The sequence below is a fragment of the Tyto alba genome, unplaced genomic scaffold, assembly GCF_018691265.1.
Source record: "Tyto alba isolate M040663 unplaced genomic scaffold, T.alba_DEE_v4.0 Super-Scaffold_1000006, whole genome shotgun sequence".
Lineage (NCBI taxonomy): Eukaryota > Metazoa > Chordata > Aves > Strigiformes > Tytonidae > Tyto > Tyto alba.
The window spans coordinates 23131809-23147620 of record NW_024881272.1 but is presented as its reverse complement, the minus strand read 5'-3'; the positions used below and the strand labels follow the sequence as shown (position 1 = coordinate 23147620).

The window sequence follows — 15812 nt, the reverse complement described above, 5'->3', positions numbered from 1 at the left end:
TCAAAGTCCTGATCACTTGGGCCCCTTAGAACAGCTAGGCAAGGCTGCTCAGGAATGAAGAAAGGGGACAACATGCTCAGAGCTTTATTATAAGCTGATTTCTCACAGAAGGGGCAAGATGAAACACTTTGGGGTCACTAAAGCTCCTTTGCAGAGCAAAGCAGTTCCCAGTTAAAGGGATGGTCAATACCTCTTTTTTTTCCCCTTGTCATTTAGTAGAAGCTGCAGCTATTCAGCATCTACTCAAGTAAAGCCCAGAAACACTGGAGAGACAGACAGGAATATCTGACTTACGAAGCACTGCAGCAGAGCAGGTTAAGGAGCCTCATAAGGACAAAGTCTAGTGCCTATACATTTAACTCTGTTCAAACAGCACTGATTATGCAGTGCTGATATAAGCAAATGCAGGTAGGCTTCTCTTGAATCTTCTATGAAAAACATCCCTCAAGCAAAGCCTGAAATTTGTATAATTACACCGATGAAGAACCTACTGTGCTCATAGTCCCCTCATCTCCAGAAGCCTTTGGCAGTTTAACCCTGTAATAAATATTTTTACTGCTAATACAGAGAATAGGTGAGACCTTCCCCTGCAAAGCTACAGATGATTGGAGCTGAGGAAAAAAAAAAAATAGAACCAAGTAAACTTTTGTTCTGCACAAATGGGAGCAGTCTGTGGCTGTGAGCAAAAAAGCTGGCTATCCATCACTTTAATTTGCCAGATGCCTTAAATTCAGACACGTGTTGACAATGACACAGCTAACGCAACTTCAAAAGTAAAAAAAGTTTCAGTCCCTGCCCTCCCCCTGGGGCCTCCCACCTCCACCCCACAGCCTGTGGCAGGAATCACCAGTCCCTCTGGCCTGCAAGCGCGTCTCTTTCCCCCATTTGCATGGAAGAAGTTATAGGGTAGTTTACCATGAGAGAAATACTGCAGCAGGCAGGAATGCATACAAAGCACTGCAAAAACACCAGCTGGACACACTGATAAAGGTATTTACTTTCTGCAATCTTCCTTCTGCTCCAGGACTGACAGACTTCGCATTCAAAGATAAAAATTTCAGATAGAATATGAAATTTGAAGCACTTCAGATATACAACTGCAATAAATTACTAGTAGCCTCTTGCTCACCTGATTTTGAGACTTTTTTTTTTCTTTTTGCCCAAACTTTAATAACTAATGCTAAATAAGGGCTAAATAACTTCAGTCAGGCCAACAATGCCTCTGACTGCAAGAAGGGTGCCCACAGATACGACTGTAACTGCCACATGAACATGGCAGTATCACAACGTAGTCCTTCACATTCTTCATTTCCAAGATCAGAAGAGATGATTTTGATGAGAATTCATAGACATTCTGAATCCCAGAGTCTCACTTGTAATTTCATCCTAAACTGTATTTTATAGTGCTATTATTAAATTGCTGATACCCATACCTATGGCTACTAAACTGCATCTGCCACAGATTTCAAGGACTATTAGAAACTGCACCAGCTGTTCATTCAGTTTCATGGTCAGATTTCATAGTAACAAGGAAGTATTTGCATTCAAGAAATGCAACAAGGGCCAAAGGTATATTCACAGCTATTTATAGATTAATGATATAGGCATAATCACCTCTCCCACCATAATCTTCAAAGACAAAGCACATCCTACATTATGTCCCATGACGTACAAAACATCAGGCTGCTTTATTGCACAATAATCTTGGGGAAGGTAACCATTCTCATCAGCCTTTCTAAACACTTACTGGTCCTGCTTCGTCAGTTTTCATGTCTCATTACCAGATGTCACAAAGTTCTTACAAACTCCTTAGCTGTTCCTTCTCCAGACCTACACTGCTATTCCTCTTGTCACCCCACCCCAGAGGGACCTCAGAGTGCAAGTCTCCAGGGAAGCAAGAAATCCCAACCACCTCTCTCTGCCCTCCTTACCTGTGGTTTGGGTTCATACTGTTGCTGGAGCATCTCTGCCACTTTGTTCTCAAAGGCACACAGCTGTGTGTAAACTTGGTGCAGAAAGGCTTCTCGCTTTGTCTCATCCAGCTGACAGCCCTGGAATAGTACCTGGCCCAAGGACACACACATCAGTCATCAAGTTAGAGTTCTACAGTACCAGCCCCCAAAATGTTACACAAGAACACAGTTCTGCATGGTGAAATTCAGACACATCCCTGACAAAGTACAGGTACAGCACAGGCCTCTTCTCACTACTCCTGCTCAGAGCCAACTGCCTGTGAACAGCAGTGTCTTGTGGCATCTGCAGTGCACACTGCAGCAGATGCTCTCATCACTTCTTGGACAAGAAATTTCTACTTCATTTGCCTTCTTCCAGTATAAGCAGTTGTCAGGAGAAAGTGATGTGGGATCCTTGTTAGAAGCCATTAACTCTGGTCTGCTGTTTCTAAGGAAGGCATGTTTGTTCTAATCTAATTCACCTATAGACTGATCCAATTATCTTCCAGTAAATAGCTGGATAAAGGAACAGCAAATTGAAATGAAGAAGAGAAAAAATCAGATTGGACATTACAAAAGAGGCTGAGTGATGTAAGAGCGAGCCTGCCACCACAGAAACTCCCCATGGTGATAGGCATGAGACTTGTGTTTACAGGTGCCACTACTGTACAGGCAATCTCTGTCCACAACCAGGAGGCAAAGAAGATAGAACATGTAGACAAAGAACTCAGACATGTGGGATGCTGCACGCTATCCACATTCCCTCAACCTGAGATGGGCAAGACCTCACAAGAAAAGTAATGATTACAATATAAACAGGCTTCCTTGGATGAGGGATACGCATATATGCCTTCTCCTCCAGCAAAGGAGGATAAATCTTATTCAGTTGTGTCCAGAGATTACAGTTACTGGCCCCATACAATAAATAGGTCTTTAGAGAGATCCAAAGAAGAAAAACGTAGCAACTTCAGAGTGCTCAATTTAGTATGAATAGAGGAGATACTGAGGCAAAGCAAGACAGTGTCTGCAACATAGCTGGGCAAAATGACACAAAATGTCACTAGCAAATAGAGAAATTCCTGCTATGCTTACTTTGATAGGATCTAAGAACAGACCAATGCATGGGCCGTGCTCTACAAGCACCATACAGACCATTAAAGGCTGCAGCCTCACAGAAGACTCGGGCAGAAGTGGGCTGAGGAAAAGGGGGCAACAAGCATAGACTAACAGGCTCCTGTTACCACCCACTTTCCCTGGTACTAGCAAAGGGATGAAATACACCATCTGAAATATGAAAATACTGTGAAGTGGAAGGTATCAAGGATAAACTTAAAAAAACACACTGGCACCATAAACCAGACTTCAAATTATTAACCAGACCTGCCCTAGCTCAAGTAAAATCTCATTGATAATCTCAATACTGGGGCCAGCTGCTCTCTCCAGCAAGGAGAAACATATTCATACCAGTGCAGAAAGAGACTGAGATTTGTAGGAAAAGGCAATTATCTTTGAATGAACCACTGCTACGCAATCAGAGCAGGCAGACAAGCTTTTGGGCACTGTAGCTCTTCTTGAATGCTTCAAGCTAATTATAACAGGCCAAAAGTAATTAGCCAACAGAAATTCATTAAAAAAACAAAACAAACAAACAAACAAACAAAAAAAAACAAAACAAAAAAACAACAAAACAGCAGCAACAAGCATACATTCGACATGAGGGAAATACTCCCTGTGGCCTGACTCTGTGACTGTGCCTGTGGGTGGCATTCTCTGCCAGGCCCTGCTCCCCCAGAAGAAACCTCCACTTCCTGCCCAGAAGATGCTCACATACACTTCCCCACTGCACCAGGCTACACATTTTAATGACACCAGTCTACATCATCGCAGACAAGAGAGCCCAGCTACCACATGTCCCCACTTTCCTCTGTGCTCACAGGAAGCCCATACAGCGAGCTGCTGACACGCTAAGCCATGCCAAAGGAGAGGCTGAACATTACCTGATGGGACTGCAAGCCAATGATGGAGGAATATGCCTGGATGGTGACAAAGATCTCTGGCTGGTAGATAATATCTGAACCAGGGATGCGAAAGGGTCTTAACAATCCCACCAAGCATCGGGAAAGGGCATGAAACACTTCATCAAAAATTATCTCCCCTGTTGAGTCATCCTACAGAAACAGAGAAAGGGAACAGCTTTTTCATCTTCTAGGATGTTCAATCTCATTGCTGGTTGACCCACCAGACACAGCCAACAGCAAACATCCTTCTGCGACGGCAGCTGGATTAAAACGGCAGCTCCCCATAAACAAAAGTCACACATTGAACATTCAGCAGAGAAACAGGATCTGCCATTAAGCTGCCTAGCTAGCAGCACTGCACACCTCCCTCCTGGGACAACCAAGACTTCTGTAAAAGTTAACACTAACACAGAGGGGAACAAGCCTTCTCAGCAAAGAGAAATGGCTCCGGTCTTTTAACAGAAAACACCCCACAGAGGCAGTTTCTGCACTTACCACGATCCCCGTGGAAGGGCTCAGATCAAGTTCAATCACAAACCGGTACTGGCGGGCCAGGAAGGTGACTCGTGTAGAGGGCACGAGGAGATAGGGCCTGGGCTGGACAGGCTCGTCCGGCTGCCACCCGTGAGGCAAGATGCTGAGAACATCAAGTTCATTTTCTGACTTTACCTACAGGAACGAGATGTATGTGTATGTGAGAGGACATCAAGCCAAAGGAAGAATCAGAGAAAGGAACTGGGTTCAAATCTTCTGTGGGGTCCAGCTGCCCGCGAGCGGCGCAGAGCCAGCTTGTGACACCGGCCAGCCCCGGGCACCAACTCACCAGCTCCGGCTCGGGCACGGCCCAGATGACCTGATGGAGTCGGCTGAGGACCCAGGCGAGGCGCACGTTGCGGGAGATGCGATAGTCTTTCTTCATCAGGAGGAAGACGTGCCCTGCCTCCTCCACCTGCGGCGGGAGCACAGCGGCCCAGGTCACCCCAGGGCTGGGCGGGCACCCCGTGCCGCCGCTCACACCCCACACACCTCACACCCCACACCCCCCCGCCGCAGCCCCGCACCCCCCGCCTGCCCGGCCGGCCCCACCGCGGGCACGCCTGACTCCCCGCTTCCCCCGCTCCCACCTCCGTCTCGGGCCTCTCGGCGGCCGCCATGTCTGGCGCGGCCCCGCCCCGCGCCCTCTGCCCTCGCGCCCGCCCGGCCCCGCCCTCCCCGCTGCGCGCGGCTGACCCGGAAGCGCCGCGCTCCCGTGGCAACGGGCCGGCGCCGCCATGCAGGTGAGGGGCGCCGGGGCCGGGGCCGGGGCCGGGGCCGGGGCCGAGCGCGGCCGCGGCCCGTCTGCGGACAGCGGGGTGTGGGCCGGCCCGGGGTCCGCACCGGGCCGGGGGCGGGGAAGCGCCCCGCTACGCTGCAGGCCCGCCCGGGCTGCTGCTGGGGCCTTGCGGCGGGCGGGGAGCCAGCGCGGTCGGCGGGGCCGGGCCTCGCGTTTCGGCGCCTGCTGTGCCGGACACCCCGGGCTCGGCCTGAGGCGGTGGCCGGCGCTGCGGCCGCCTTTGGCCCGGGCCTGGCGGGGGCTGCGGCGGTGCTGCCTGCCCGCCCTCGGTCGGCCGGCTCCCGGGGCTCGGACTCGCCCCGGGCTGAAGCAGCCGGGGTGGGGGGGGGACCGAGCTCACTCTCCAGCAGCTGGCACGATGCCTTCTAGTGCAACAACCTCCTCTTGCTACACGGCTGTAGAGGGAGCGTGTGCAGGGTTGTCTGAGTGCACCTCTTCCTCTCAGCCCTTGCTGCGGCCCTGGGGAAGAGTCTTCAAAGGTCCAACTACCCGGCAGCCTGGCTTTGCCACTAACCGAGAAGCCAATGCCCAAAAGAATTTGTGAGAGCAAAATAAGCCACTGATATCATCCTGCATAAACTATTGCCAGCACATCCCTTGGGTTTAATAGCCTTGACTGAATTTTCGTTGATGGAAGAAGGATCTAGTTACATTTTGAAGTGCTGTGAATTTTTAGAAACAATAATGTCCAATGGAAAAGAGTTGCAGAGGTTAATGACAGGTTAACGGGCTGTGAGGATCCACCTCCTTTGGTTTGTTTGAAATCGCTGCCTGCTGGCTTCATGCAAGACTCCGGTTTGTCCTGCTGGAAAAGAAAGTGAAAATGGATTGTCCAGCAATTCCTCATGGATAGGGTTGTTACATTGTCTCTCATCGTTTCAGCCACTTGCATTTACTGGTGTCTCTTTTCTGTTTTTCACTGCTGCATCTATGAAACTGATGAATATTCTTGATCATCCTGTTGTCTTTATTTGTACATATTCTTACTATATCCCTTTTCAGTTGGAGGGATGAGAGTCACACATAATATTTGAGATGCAAATGAGGCATGCATTTATACAATGACATTATGATGCTTAGTTTTCTGTTGCTTTCCTAATAAATCCTCTTATAGCTTTTACTTCTTTGAGTGCTTTTTGAGCCTTGGGCAGATGTTTTCATGGGATACCCTCAGATAATCCTGAGGACTTGTTTATGAGTGATAATGTTATCAGCTCAGAGAATGGCATTGTGTACAGACAGTCTGGACTGTTGGGGCTTTTTTTTTTTTCCCCTTTGTGTTGCTAGATGTGTTGCTTTCTGTTTACCTACTCAGAATTTCACCATTTACCTCTCAGTTGCTCCGTATCGGGAGGTCCTTCAGCAACTCCTCCCACAAGCCCTATCTTTACTTTCTTGGGGCAATTTAGTATTGCTACAAACTCCTTAAATCACCGCTTGAATATAGCATATGCTTGCAAGAGGCACAGCATTCCTTGGAAACACCGGTTGGTCTTATTGTGTGCATGCTTTGCAGTGCTTACATCTGCTTCCAGCTCTTAATGGCTTTGGAGAGAGCCTATGAAATAAGGAGGCTTGGCGTATGCTGCTGCCACAAGAGCAATGCATGTGCAATAGGATTTCATTCATCCTCTTTAGGGCTTCTTGGATAAGCACAGGCAACGGGCCAGGTGAATTGTTGTGGGTGTAAATGCCTGGCACCCCTGCAGTAAAACACTGGCTACCAGCCCAACTTGTAATACAGGCATTAGTTAATCTTCTTGCACAAACACAGTGCAGACAAACAGTTGTAGACTCATTTCTTAATTGCACAGGAACTGACTAGTCCCATCACAAGATGGAGGAGAGTGCTTTTATCTTGAGGTGGAACACCCCGCAATCCGCTCCATGAATCCACTCCATTGAAGGGATCAAATTTTAACAAAGTTGACTCAGCTGTTTCTTCTACAGTGGTTAAGTGAAGTGAAGTCTGATCAGTGATTACTAAAAAAAAACCTTTATAGTCTTGTCAAACTCAAATAAAATAGAATAATTTTCTGTGCTTGTGAAATGGAATATACCTGATAATGGCTTCAGTGAAGCTCACCCTGGTTCAGTGTATTTAAACAGAACAACAACAAACCCAATAGCAAGCATGCCAACAGCCTGAGTCACTCTATCTGCCTTCCCAATCGGCATTCCCTTTCTATTATTTGATTGCTTTGTCCCACCCTCCTCATGGATTATTACTGTACAGTTCTCAACTTACATGAGCAGTTCATTAGGGCTGGGACTTTAATTATGTTTTGCACAATACTGTCATATGAACAAGTTAGAATAGATAAGATTCTACAGGGTTTTTGCAAGAGTCACGAATATGCCTTGGTGGCTTTGGCAACAGATCCCTTGTCCTGACACTTTGTCCATCACCATCCTCCCTCACCAGGGGAAGGTAGTGGAAAAGGTTATTTGAACAACTTAATCCAGAGCAAAAGGCAGGATGCGACGTGTGTGTATGTTGGTATGTGCCGTTGCTGTCATGGGAGGGCCTCCCACAGCTGGGAAGGCACAAGTAGAGTAGGAGCTGCCAGTTTCTTTAGCAGCTGGAAGTGGCACTTGGGCAGGAAGAAAGTAAAGGATGAGGTGATATGCAGAAACTGGAGTCTTTAGGCCATGGATCTGATACTCATTTTGCAAAGGGCTGTTTTGGATGAAGACATGACTGTGCCCACATCTTCTGTCAAAAAGGTTGAGGGAATGCTAATCTGCTTCGAGGCAGGTTAGCATAAATGGCTCACAAAGGTGGTATGAGCTAACTTTGATGACCTTGCCCGATGTGGTAAAAAACAGATATATGTGATAATGTCTTCACTACACTCATCTAGATCTTAAAGAGGACGTCTAGCCAAGGGTTTGTCCTGGGCACAAGTCCCTTGCCTAAGTGTTCCAACCCAGGGGGAAGGGGTCAATGTGAAACCGTAAGATTTTTATCTCCAGAGTCTCTGTTTGCTTCCCCTGAAAAGGAGGCTCTCTGTAGGAGAGATTGGACTATGGATGCACGTGTGTGGATCCATAACACCTTGAGAAGTTGCGAAGATTTGTTCTCATCCCTTGTCTTTCTTGCCTTTTTTTTAGAGAGAGGAGAAGCAGCTGGAGCTGACCCTGGAGGCGCTCATCAGTCAGGTGGCTGACCTGAAGAACTCTTTGGTCAGTTTTATCTACAAGCTGGAGAATGAGTACGACCGACTCACATGGTAAGGTGTCTCACAGAGCTGGGGGCACTGTCGATCACTGCTGAAGCCATTCCAGACTTAGCTCAAAGGACCACAAAATATAAATAAAGACCATTAGACTATTGTCAGAAGGTTTAAATTTGCTTTTCACATTTCTGCTGGAGGAACTACTACATGACTTCCACCAGAAAACCAGTTGAAATCCACTGGTTTCATGCTGTATAGTGATAGAGTCATGCTAACACCTTTTACTCTAGCCACTTTACGAGAACTAGACTTGCATCTGCAGTGACTGGAAGCTTCTTGGACAAAATCTTAGACACCTACACTGTAAAATGAGCAATGGTTCTTTCTGCATTTCTTGACCTTTCTGTCTTCTTCTGGCTCTGGTATAAACTGAGCTCTTGTGTTTTCCTGGTCCTGCATGTTTTACCAGATAGTTTGAGAGACTTGCAAGGTGGCATTCTCTTCCTGATGGAGCATAAAGATTTTATAGCTACAGCTTAATAAACTATAGAGTATCTTAGACAGTGTCTGCCACTGCAGCAAAGCTTCACAGACAGTTAGCATTTATAGTTAATGTTTCAGAAGGCAGGAGAGGTGATGAATCCCCCAGAGAGAGCAAGTTGAAAGGGCTGTCCTTGACAAGATGATCAGTTATTTTGCTTCATTATTGCTTAGTCTGGGTAGCCAAGCTATAAATATTGTCTCTCTTGGCTGTAGGAGTTAAATTGTTTCTCAGACCTTCCTGTAGAATTGTACTGGGAGAGTTAGTGATAAGGAAAGCATTGCTTCTGTGTATGTTACTGAAATCCCAAACAACTGCTGCTTCCAGTGGTGCTGCTTGTAATGTCCCCGAGCTATTTGCAGCCCTTGAGCTATTTGCAGTAGGAACTGGGATTTGTCACACCTGCACATTCAGCCCTAGGTTTTACTGCTTACAGTCTGGAGTAGACCGATTTGAGGAGTAATAGTGTTATTTCCTCACTTCTCAGACATTTGAGTGAAGAAGAGATAAAAGCCATCTGTGGCATCCCTTTCCATGTTCTGTCCTCCTTATTTGCTTTCCCAGGCCTTCAGTTCTGGACAGCTTTGCATTGCTCTCAGGACAGCTGAACACCTTGAATAAAGTGCTAAAGCACGAGAAGACCCCACTATTGCGAAACCAGGTTATCATACCCCTAGTGCTGTCTCCAGACCGTGATGAGGAGATCATGGTAAGAAACTTCGCTCTGAATGTTGGCCCTGGAGTACCAGAAAGGGCTTGTGTATGTGCTCCAGCTTGCCATTCCTTGTGCTTGGCATTCCTCAGCTCTGGATGTAGAGAAAGAAAAGGTGATGAGTAGTTCTGCCTGGGAGCTGCTTTGCTGCATGGCTTTTACCTACAAACACTTACACTGGAAACACTTTACAGGTGTTCCTGTTCACAAATATGTTACTTTCATGCTGTTGGGGCTGAAAGAGATAGTGACTTGTTATGTAACTGGGAGGTCTCCTTGCAAGCTCCTGGTTTTCTCTGCCAAAGCTGTGCTTTTTCTGTTAGACATCTGCATCTAGATGTGCACTGTTTGTCATCTGACCAGCACGGGGTGTGTTACAGAGCCTCTGGTGTGCACTGGTAACGTTTATTCTCTGCTCAACTGAGAAAACATTTCAACTGATCATGGCCATGCTGGTGAGATTTCACTGCAGACCCCCATAGGTTGCACTGACTAAACAGGCACAGTGCAAATTCCTAGACAAATCATTGAAATTTCCTAATACTCCCCATATCAGGGTTTCCCCACAGCAGGCTACTAGCCTTGTTCCAGCACCATGGCCTGTGCTCTGCTCTTGAGCTGTCTGAGTGCTGGGCTGCAGGAGGAGCCTCTGAGTGTGGCTTGTCCAACTATTGCAGCGGCAGACAGAGGGGCGTGTGCCGGTGTTCAGCCATGAGGTAGTGCCTGACCATCTTCGAACTAAGCCTGACCCTGAGGTGGAGGAGCAAGAGAAGCAGCTGATCACAGATGCAGCTCGAATTAGCCCTGATGTGGCACAGGTAGGTGAAGAAGAGTTTGATACCTCTGCCTCTTAGTCCTAGGGCACAAGATGCCCTTTACCTCTGCTTCTTTCACTTTTCCCTCTGACAGTTTTCTTTTTTGCTGTGTCCTGTTCTCTCTGAGATTTCTCCAGCTGACCTTAGTGGAGGTTTGTTTTCCTCCACAGTTTCACAAACGAAGGGTATGCAGCCCACTGGCTGTTCATAGGAGGTGCCATGACAAAGGCTGTCCCACCCCTGTAGTGCCCCCCCTGTAGTGCATTAGCACTGGCCTCTCTAGGCTCTGCTACCAAAATACTCATGTTTGGTTACATAGACCCTGGGAAGAGAAAGCTTGTTCATTTACCTTGCTGACTTATACTGAATTGGAGGTATCCTGGTGGTTTATGATGGTTTTAATTTTGCAGAAACAGATCCAAAGTCTGAACAAAATGTGCTCAAATCTGCTGGAGAAAATCAGTAAGGAGGAGCGTGAATCCGAAAGTGGAGGTATGTCACTGAGGTGGAAGTGGGATACGGGGTCCAAGCAGCAGTCTTGAGAGTAGGGGCAAAATAGGTAAACCAAAGAGCCAGAAGCATGGGAAGTGCAGATGAGCAGCGTAGACAAAAGTATTCCAGAAGATGCAAGATTGGCTGTCCTGGAACCCTCTAATTTGCCATATCCCCCTTTGAGGAGGTGGTAACTATTTACCAAGAAAATGTCCCAATCAACTTGGATTAATAAAAATAGCTGTGAAAATGCAGTGGCAGTGAATGGAAAACTCTTTAGTTATGTTCTGAATGATTCCACGACCTGTTTGTTGGCAGGCTTTTGTGTGCTGTCCTCTAGATGATGGCTGCTTCAGACTCATGGTCAACCTTTTCTCGTTCTGACTGATGCTGGACATCCTTATTTTATTGGTCTTCACCATCAGCTGTTCATTATTCCAGGGAGTGCTATGCACAACTCTGAAATGTAGTGGTTTGTGGGTTTTTTTGTTTTTTTTTCATCTTTGACACATACATAGTGTAAGCAAAGACGCAAGCATGGGTTCTGTCTGGTTTCCAGGATTAATAGTATAACTGGGCAGGTGTGTGGTAGAAAAATTTGCAGACAACATGCTGCTTACGAGCCTCCAAAAGGGAATGCTGCTATTGTTTATCTAAAACACAGTGCTTGCTACCTGCCATAGGATTCAGCATAGAAGAGCATTTAGTAGGAACATTCTCATGGGTGTGGAGGAGTTGGCTCGTTCTGTCCTCCTTCCCTGAGCAGCCTATGCCCTGCTTTCGGTGGAGAAGCTCTTGGATGACCACTGTCCCTGGATTTTGCAGCTTCTTTGACCCTGCTGAGACTCTTGCAGAAGCTGATCTTTATTGTATGTACTAAAATAGCAGAAAAATAAATTCAGGACCAGCTACACTCCTTTTTAGACCTGGTTGCTAAAATGCTCCAAAATGACTTACTTTTCTACAGGTTTACGACAGAACAAGCAGACTTTCAACCCTGCAGATACCAATGCACTGGTAGCAGCTGTGGCCTTTGGGAAAGGACTGTCAAACCGGAGACCCCCTGGCTCTGGAGGATCTGTCCAGTCAGGCCAACCAGGAGCTGGTGCCATCATTGCAGGTGCTTCAGGCATGCAGCAGGTCCCAATGTCGGGTGCACCAGCTCAGCAGCAGCCGATGCTGGCTGGAGTGCAGATGGCACAAGCAGGACAGCCAGGTAAATAAGTTGCATATCTGAGAGCAATTGAAATGCAGGGAACAAGAAAGACAAATGCAGATGTAGAGATTCTTCCCCAGTCACCTTTTAGATCTAGCCAAGTAAGAGGTTCCTTTCTGGCCTTAATAACGTGAGTCAGGTTGTAACAGTGGAGTAATACCTGATTAAAATTGGCTCAGAGGTTAAAATGGATCCCAGCCATCCCGCTTCAGCTGCTTAACTCACACTGCAAGACCGTTTTAATAGTAGACTTAGTGAGCATAGGAATCAATATAGAGGGACATCACAATGTAGTTTTATAGGAATCTATGCTGGGGCTTTTGCTGTCAAATTTAAGTTGAAGGTAGTCGATAAAGTGGAAAAGTTTTATGATAATGAGTTATTTAAGTTAAGGAAAAAAAAAAAGCTGTCTGTAAAGAGTCACAGAAGGATTTCATATACCAAGTGTCTTAATAATAGTAGATTATATTTGTATTAAAGTGATACACATAGACATAGCAATTTGACTTTACATGTCCAGCACCTGGACTCTAACCTAGTTACTTGTATCTGGGAAATACATGCATGATGTAATAGTTCTGTAAAGACATTAATCAGATGTTCAGTTGTGGCAAAATTGCAAACCAAATGTTAGGAATTACTAGAAAAGGAACAAAGAAATAGAGGATATCATTAGGCCATTATGTAAATCCATGGGGCATCCACACCTGTAATATTATGTGGAGTTCCTCTCTGTTACTGGGGGTGGCTTTGGGGTAGGGAGAAGAAAGTATGGAAGCCCATAAAATCCCAAATTTTATACAGCAAGTGAATGGGGAATGATTGTTCGCTCCTTCCCATGATACAGAAAGATCGATGAAAATGCACCAATGAAAATACCAGCTTATAGATTCAGAACAAAAGGGAGATACTTTTCTGAATACTAAATAATTACACTGTAGAGCACATTGCCAAGTGTGTGGTCAGGAGTTGAAATTATATGAGATGGAAAAGTAAGTAGGTAAATTTCTGGATGGAAAATCAGTCAACAGCTAATTCTGAAGATACCATCTTACTCCAAGTCCCTGAGCCACAATATATTAGAAGCTGGGGGGGTGTTCTGCAGAGGTATCACTGCAGGCTTGCCATGTTCTGGTATTCCTCCTTGAACGTCTCTGCTGTCAGGAATGGGTTTGTCCTGGGGGACCTATAGGCTGAACCCTGTAGTGTCATTCTTGTGTTCATGCTAATTGAGATTTTGGATATCGGATATCCTAATTGGTGTTTTCTTGCCTTTATAATGACTGTTGTTCTGAAATGAACTTGAGCAACAATATTAATCCTAAGTTAATTATGTATTTGTGTAAGAGTTAGAAAGTAATTTCCACTGTGACTTGGAAACAAAGAAGGCCCCTGTGGTTTCTGGCTGCATACCCACAAACACTGTCTCCAGGATGGGAAGACAGTCACTTCTGTACATCAAGCAGAGTGTGCTGGTAACAAGAGCACTTCTCCAGCCTTTGCTACCGGGAAGTTCCCTTTTGGTAAGAGCAGCTATTCTGGGTTTCACCAAAGGTCAGTCCCACTGTCCTGATTTTGATAGTGCCCATAGCCGAGGCTGAAAAAATACAAGAATAAAGTATATCTTGACAGCACTTATTAAGTCAGAGTTTGGTTTGAGACTACTGCTCATCAAATCTTTTCTTGTCCTGTTGCACTACAGTTTTATTCTTCAGAAGTTGTCCTTTGTTCTAATTTGAACACACATTCCACTTTCCAAAGGAACGTTCTTTGAATATTCCTCTGTATTGCTCTTTAATTGCTGTCTTTTTGTTTATTTTTCTGATCATCTTAGTTTTGTGTGTCTCTGTACACTTACTGTAAGCTGCTAGTATGATGTCTTTGAACACACTCTCATGTGTCATTGCTATCAGCAAAGGGTAATAATGCCCAAGGGGTGGATGTGGTTAAAAGAAATCAAGAGATCTGAGAGAGGCTTAGTAATTTAAATATACGCCCTTACTATAAATAATGCTATGTGGAAGGGGTTACAAACTCCTTAAGTTTGCCTCTCTGAAAAGGAAGTGGAGATGAGTCTGGGTACTTCTGTGAGTGCTGCTGCCAGCAACTTCTGTGAGACTGAACAAGTTCCACACTCCTTTAGCAGCCTTCTGACAAAGAGAAAGGCTTCTTTAAGATGGAACAAGGATAGAATTTGAAGGGATAGCAGGGAGGCACAGGACTTGTCAAGGAGATTTCTCAACAGAGAAAGATACCAATTTGTAGAAGAGATTGATTGTGTTAGGTCAGAACCTGAAAGATGCTATAGCAGGTAAGCCTAGTGTAGTATTTGGAATGGAACAGGAAAATCCCAGACAGGGTTGTTGTGAGTCTTGCATGCTCCTGAGCAAATGTCTTCTCATATAGCTGATTTTGCATTGCTTTTTCTATTTCTTTTTTTCTCTCTCCAGGAAAAATGCCGAGTGGCATAAAAACAAACATCAAATCTGCCTCAATGCATCCATATCAGAGATGAGCTGAGATGAACCAGACGCAGGGAACAGCAGTTACCAGCATTATTCCTGCTGCAGCCACCACACCTGGATTCCTTTTAGGACTTCCAAGTCCCTTCACATATCCACACACCATATCGAGGGAGACAGGGGTTATGAGGCCCTTCCCTGCATTTTATTTAGTGCTGGGTGGCTTGTGTGGAGCTGCTAGTGGCCATGTCTCCTGGGCACAAGTACTTCTCTGTTCAGTCAGAGCAAAGGACTTTGTGTCTAGTATCAATCCCATGTTCTTCTGGTCTGGCCTGGAGAACAACTATCCCTGATACAGAATCTAAAGAGCCGCTCAGAGCACTCTGCTCCTTGCTTCTGTTTGTTCACTTGGGATGTTCTTTAGTCCCTCTTGTTGATTAAAGACCTTGTTATGCACACAGTGAGACACTGGTGTCCATCTCTTGGGTCATAAAGACTCTCATTTCCCTTTGGTTAAGGCTATAGAACAGCTCCAATCTAAATTACACAGAAAATGTTGGAGGCTGAGTGCTGGAGCTGCAGGCTTATGCCTAAAGAGCTGTTATAAAGTGAGTCAGCAGGGTACAAATATGAGCAGTAAACATCTTGTTCATTGTAAACCCATTATGACTATTCCCCAGAAAGCAAAATACTGGGAAAGACTATTACAAGTCCCACAGCAAGAAGGCAGCATTTCAGGAACAGAAGCACAGAGCTTTTGTATTCTGATGCTGCTGCAAAGCCCAGCTGGATCTGATTTCACTTCCATAGTTCTCTGCTTCTGTGTTTTCTATAAAGTTTCTTAGCTACTTCAGGATTAGTTCATCACTTCAGAGAGGTATTTCAGTCTGTTCAGGACTGTGGCACCTCCGAATTGGCCAGGCTGTGAGGTCCGGCCCATTTCTCTTTAGAACCAGGCACTGTGAAGCCATCCCTGTTCTACTTTCTGCCCTTGAGCTGTAACATACAATCTGCCTAATGAAAGATTCCTCTGAGACTAAAGGGTGGGGACGCATGCCCACGGACCATATCGGTACGTACAGCACTATGCTA

The 15812-nt window shown here is 45.9% G+C and overlaps 2 protein-coding genes across 11 annotated transcripts in view; one reads left to right on the top strand and one right to left on the bottom strand.

Annotated features, from left to right (window-relative positions):
- Nucleotides 1-5141, bottom strand: part of SZT2 (SZT2 subunit of KICSTOR complex) — a 59377-nt gene extending 54236 nt beyond the window's left edge. For all 10 annotated transcript variants that reach the window (XM_042806026.1, XM_042806030.1, XM_042806064.1 and 7 more), the window contains exons 1-5: nt 5095-5141; nt 4794-4919; nt 4466-4639; nt 3950-4120; nt 1932-2063 (exon numbers count right to left, since the gene is read on the bottom strand). In XM_042806026.1, coding sequence (XP_042661960.1) covers nt 1932-2063; nt 3950-4120; nt 4466-4639; nt 4794-4919; nt 5095-5124 — 633 coding nt within the window. In that variant the 5' untranslated portion in view covers nt 5125-5141. The remainder of the gene's footprint in view (nt 1-1931; nt 2064-3949; nt 4121-4465; nt 4640-4793; nt 4920-5094) is intronic.
- Nucleotides 5142-5171: 30 nt separating this feature from the next.
- On the top strand, nt 5172-15184 carry MED8 (mediator complex subunit 8). The gene is made up of 7 exons (XM_033000758.2): nt 5172-5247; nt 8418-8536; nt 9588-9732; nt 10413-10553; nt 10961-11042; nt 12010-12258; nt 14709-15184. The coding sequence occupies exons 1-7, from the start codon at nt 5242-5244 to the stop codon at nt 14771-14773; spliced, it is 807 nt and encodes a 268-aa protein (XP_032856649.2). The 5' UTR covers nt 5172-5241; the 3' UTR covers nt 14774-15184.
- The last annotated feature ends 628 nt before the right edge of the window (nt 15185-15812 follow it).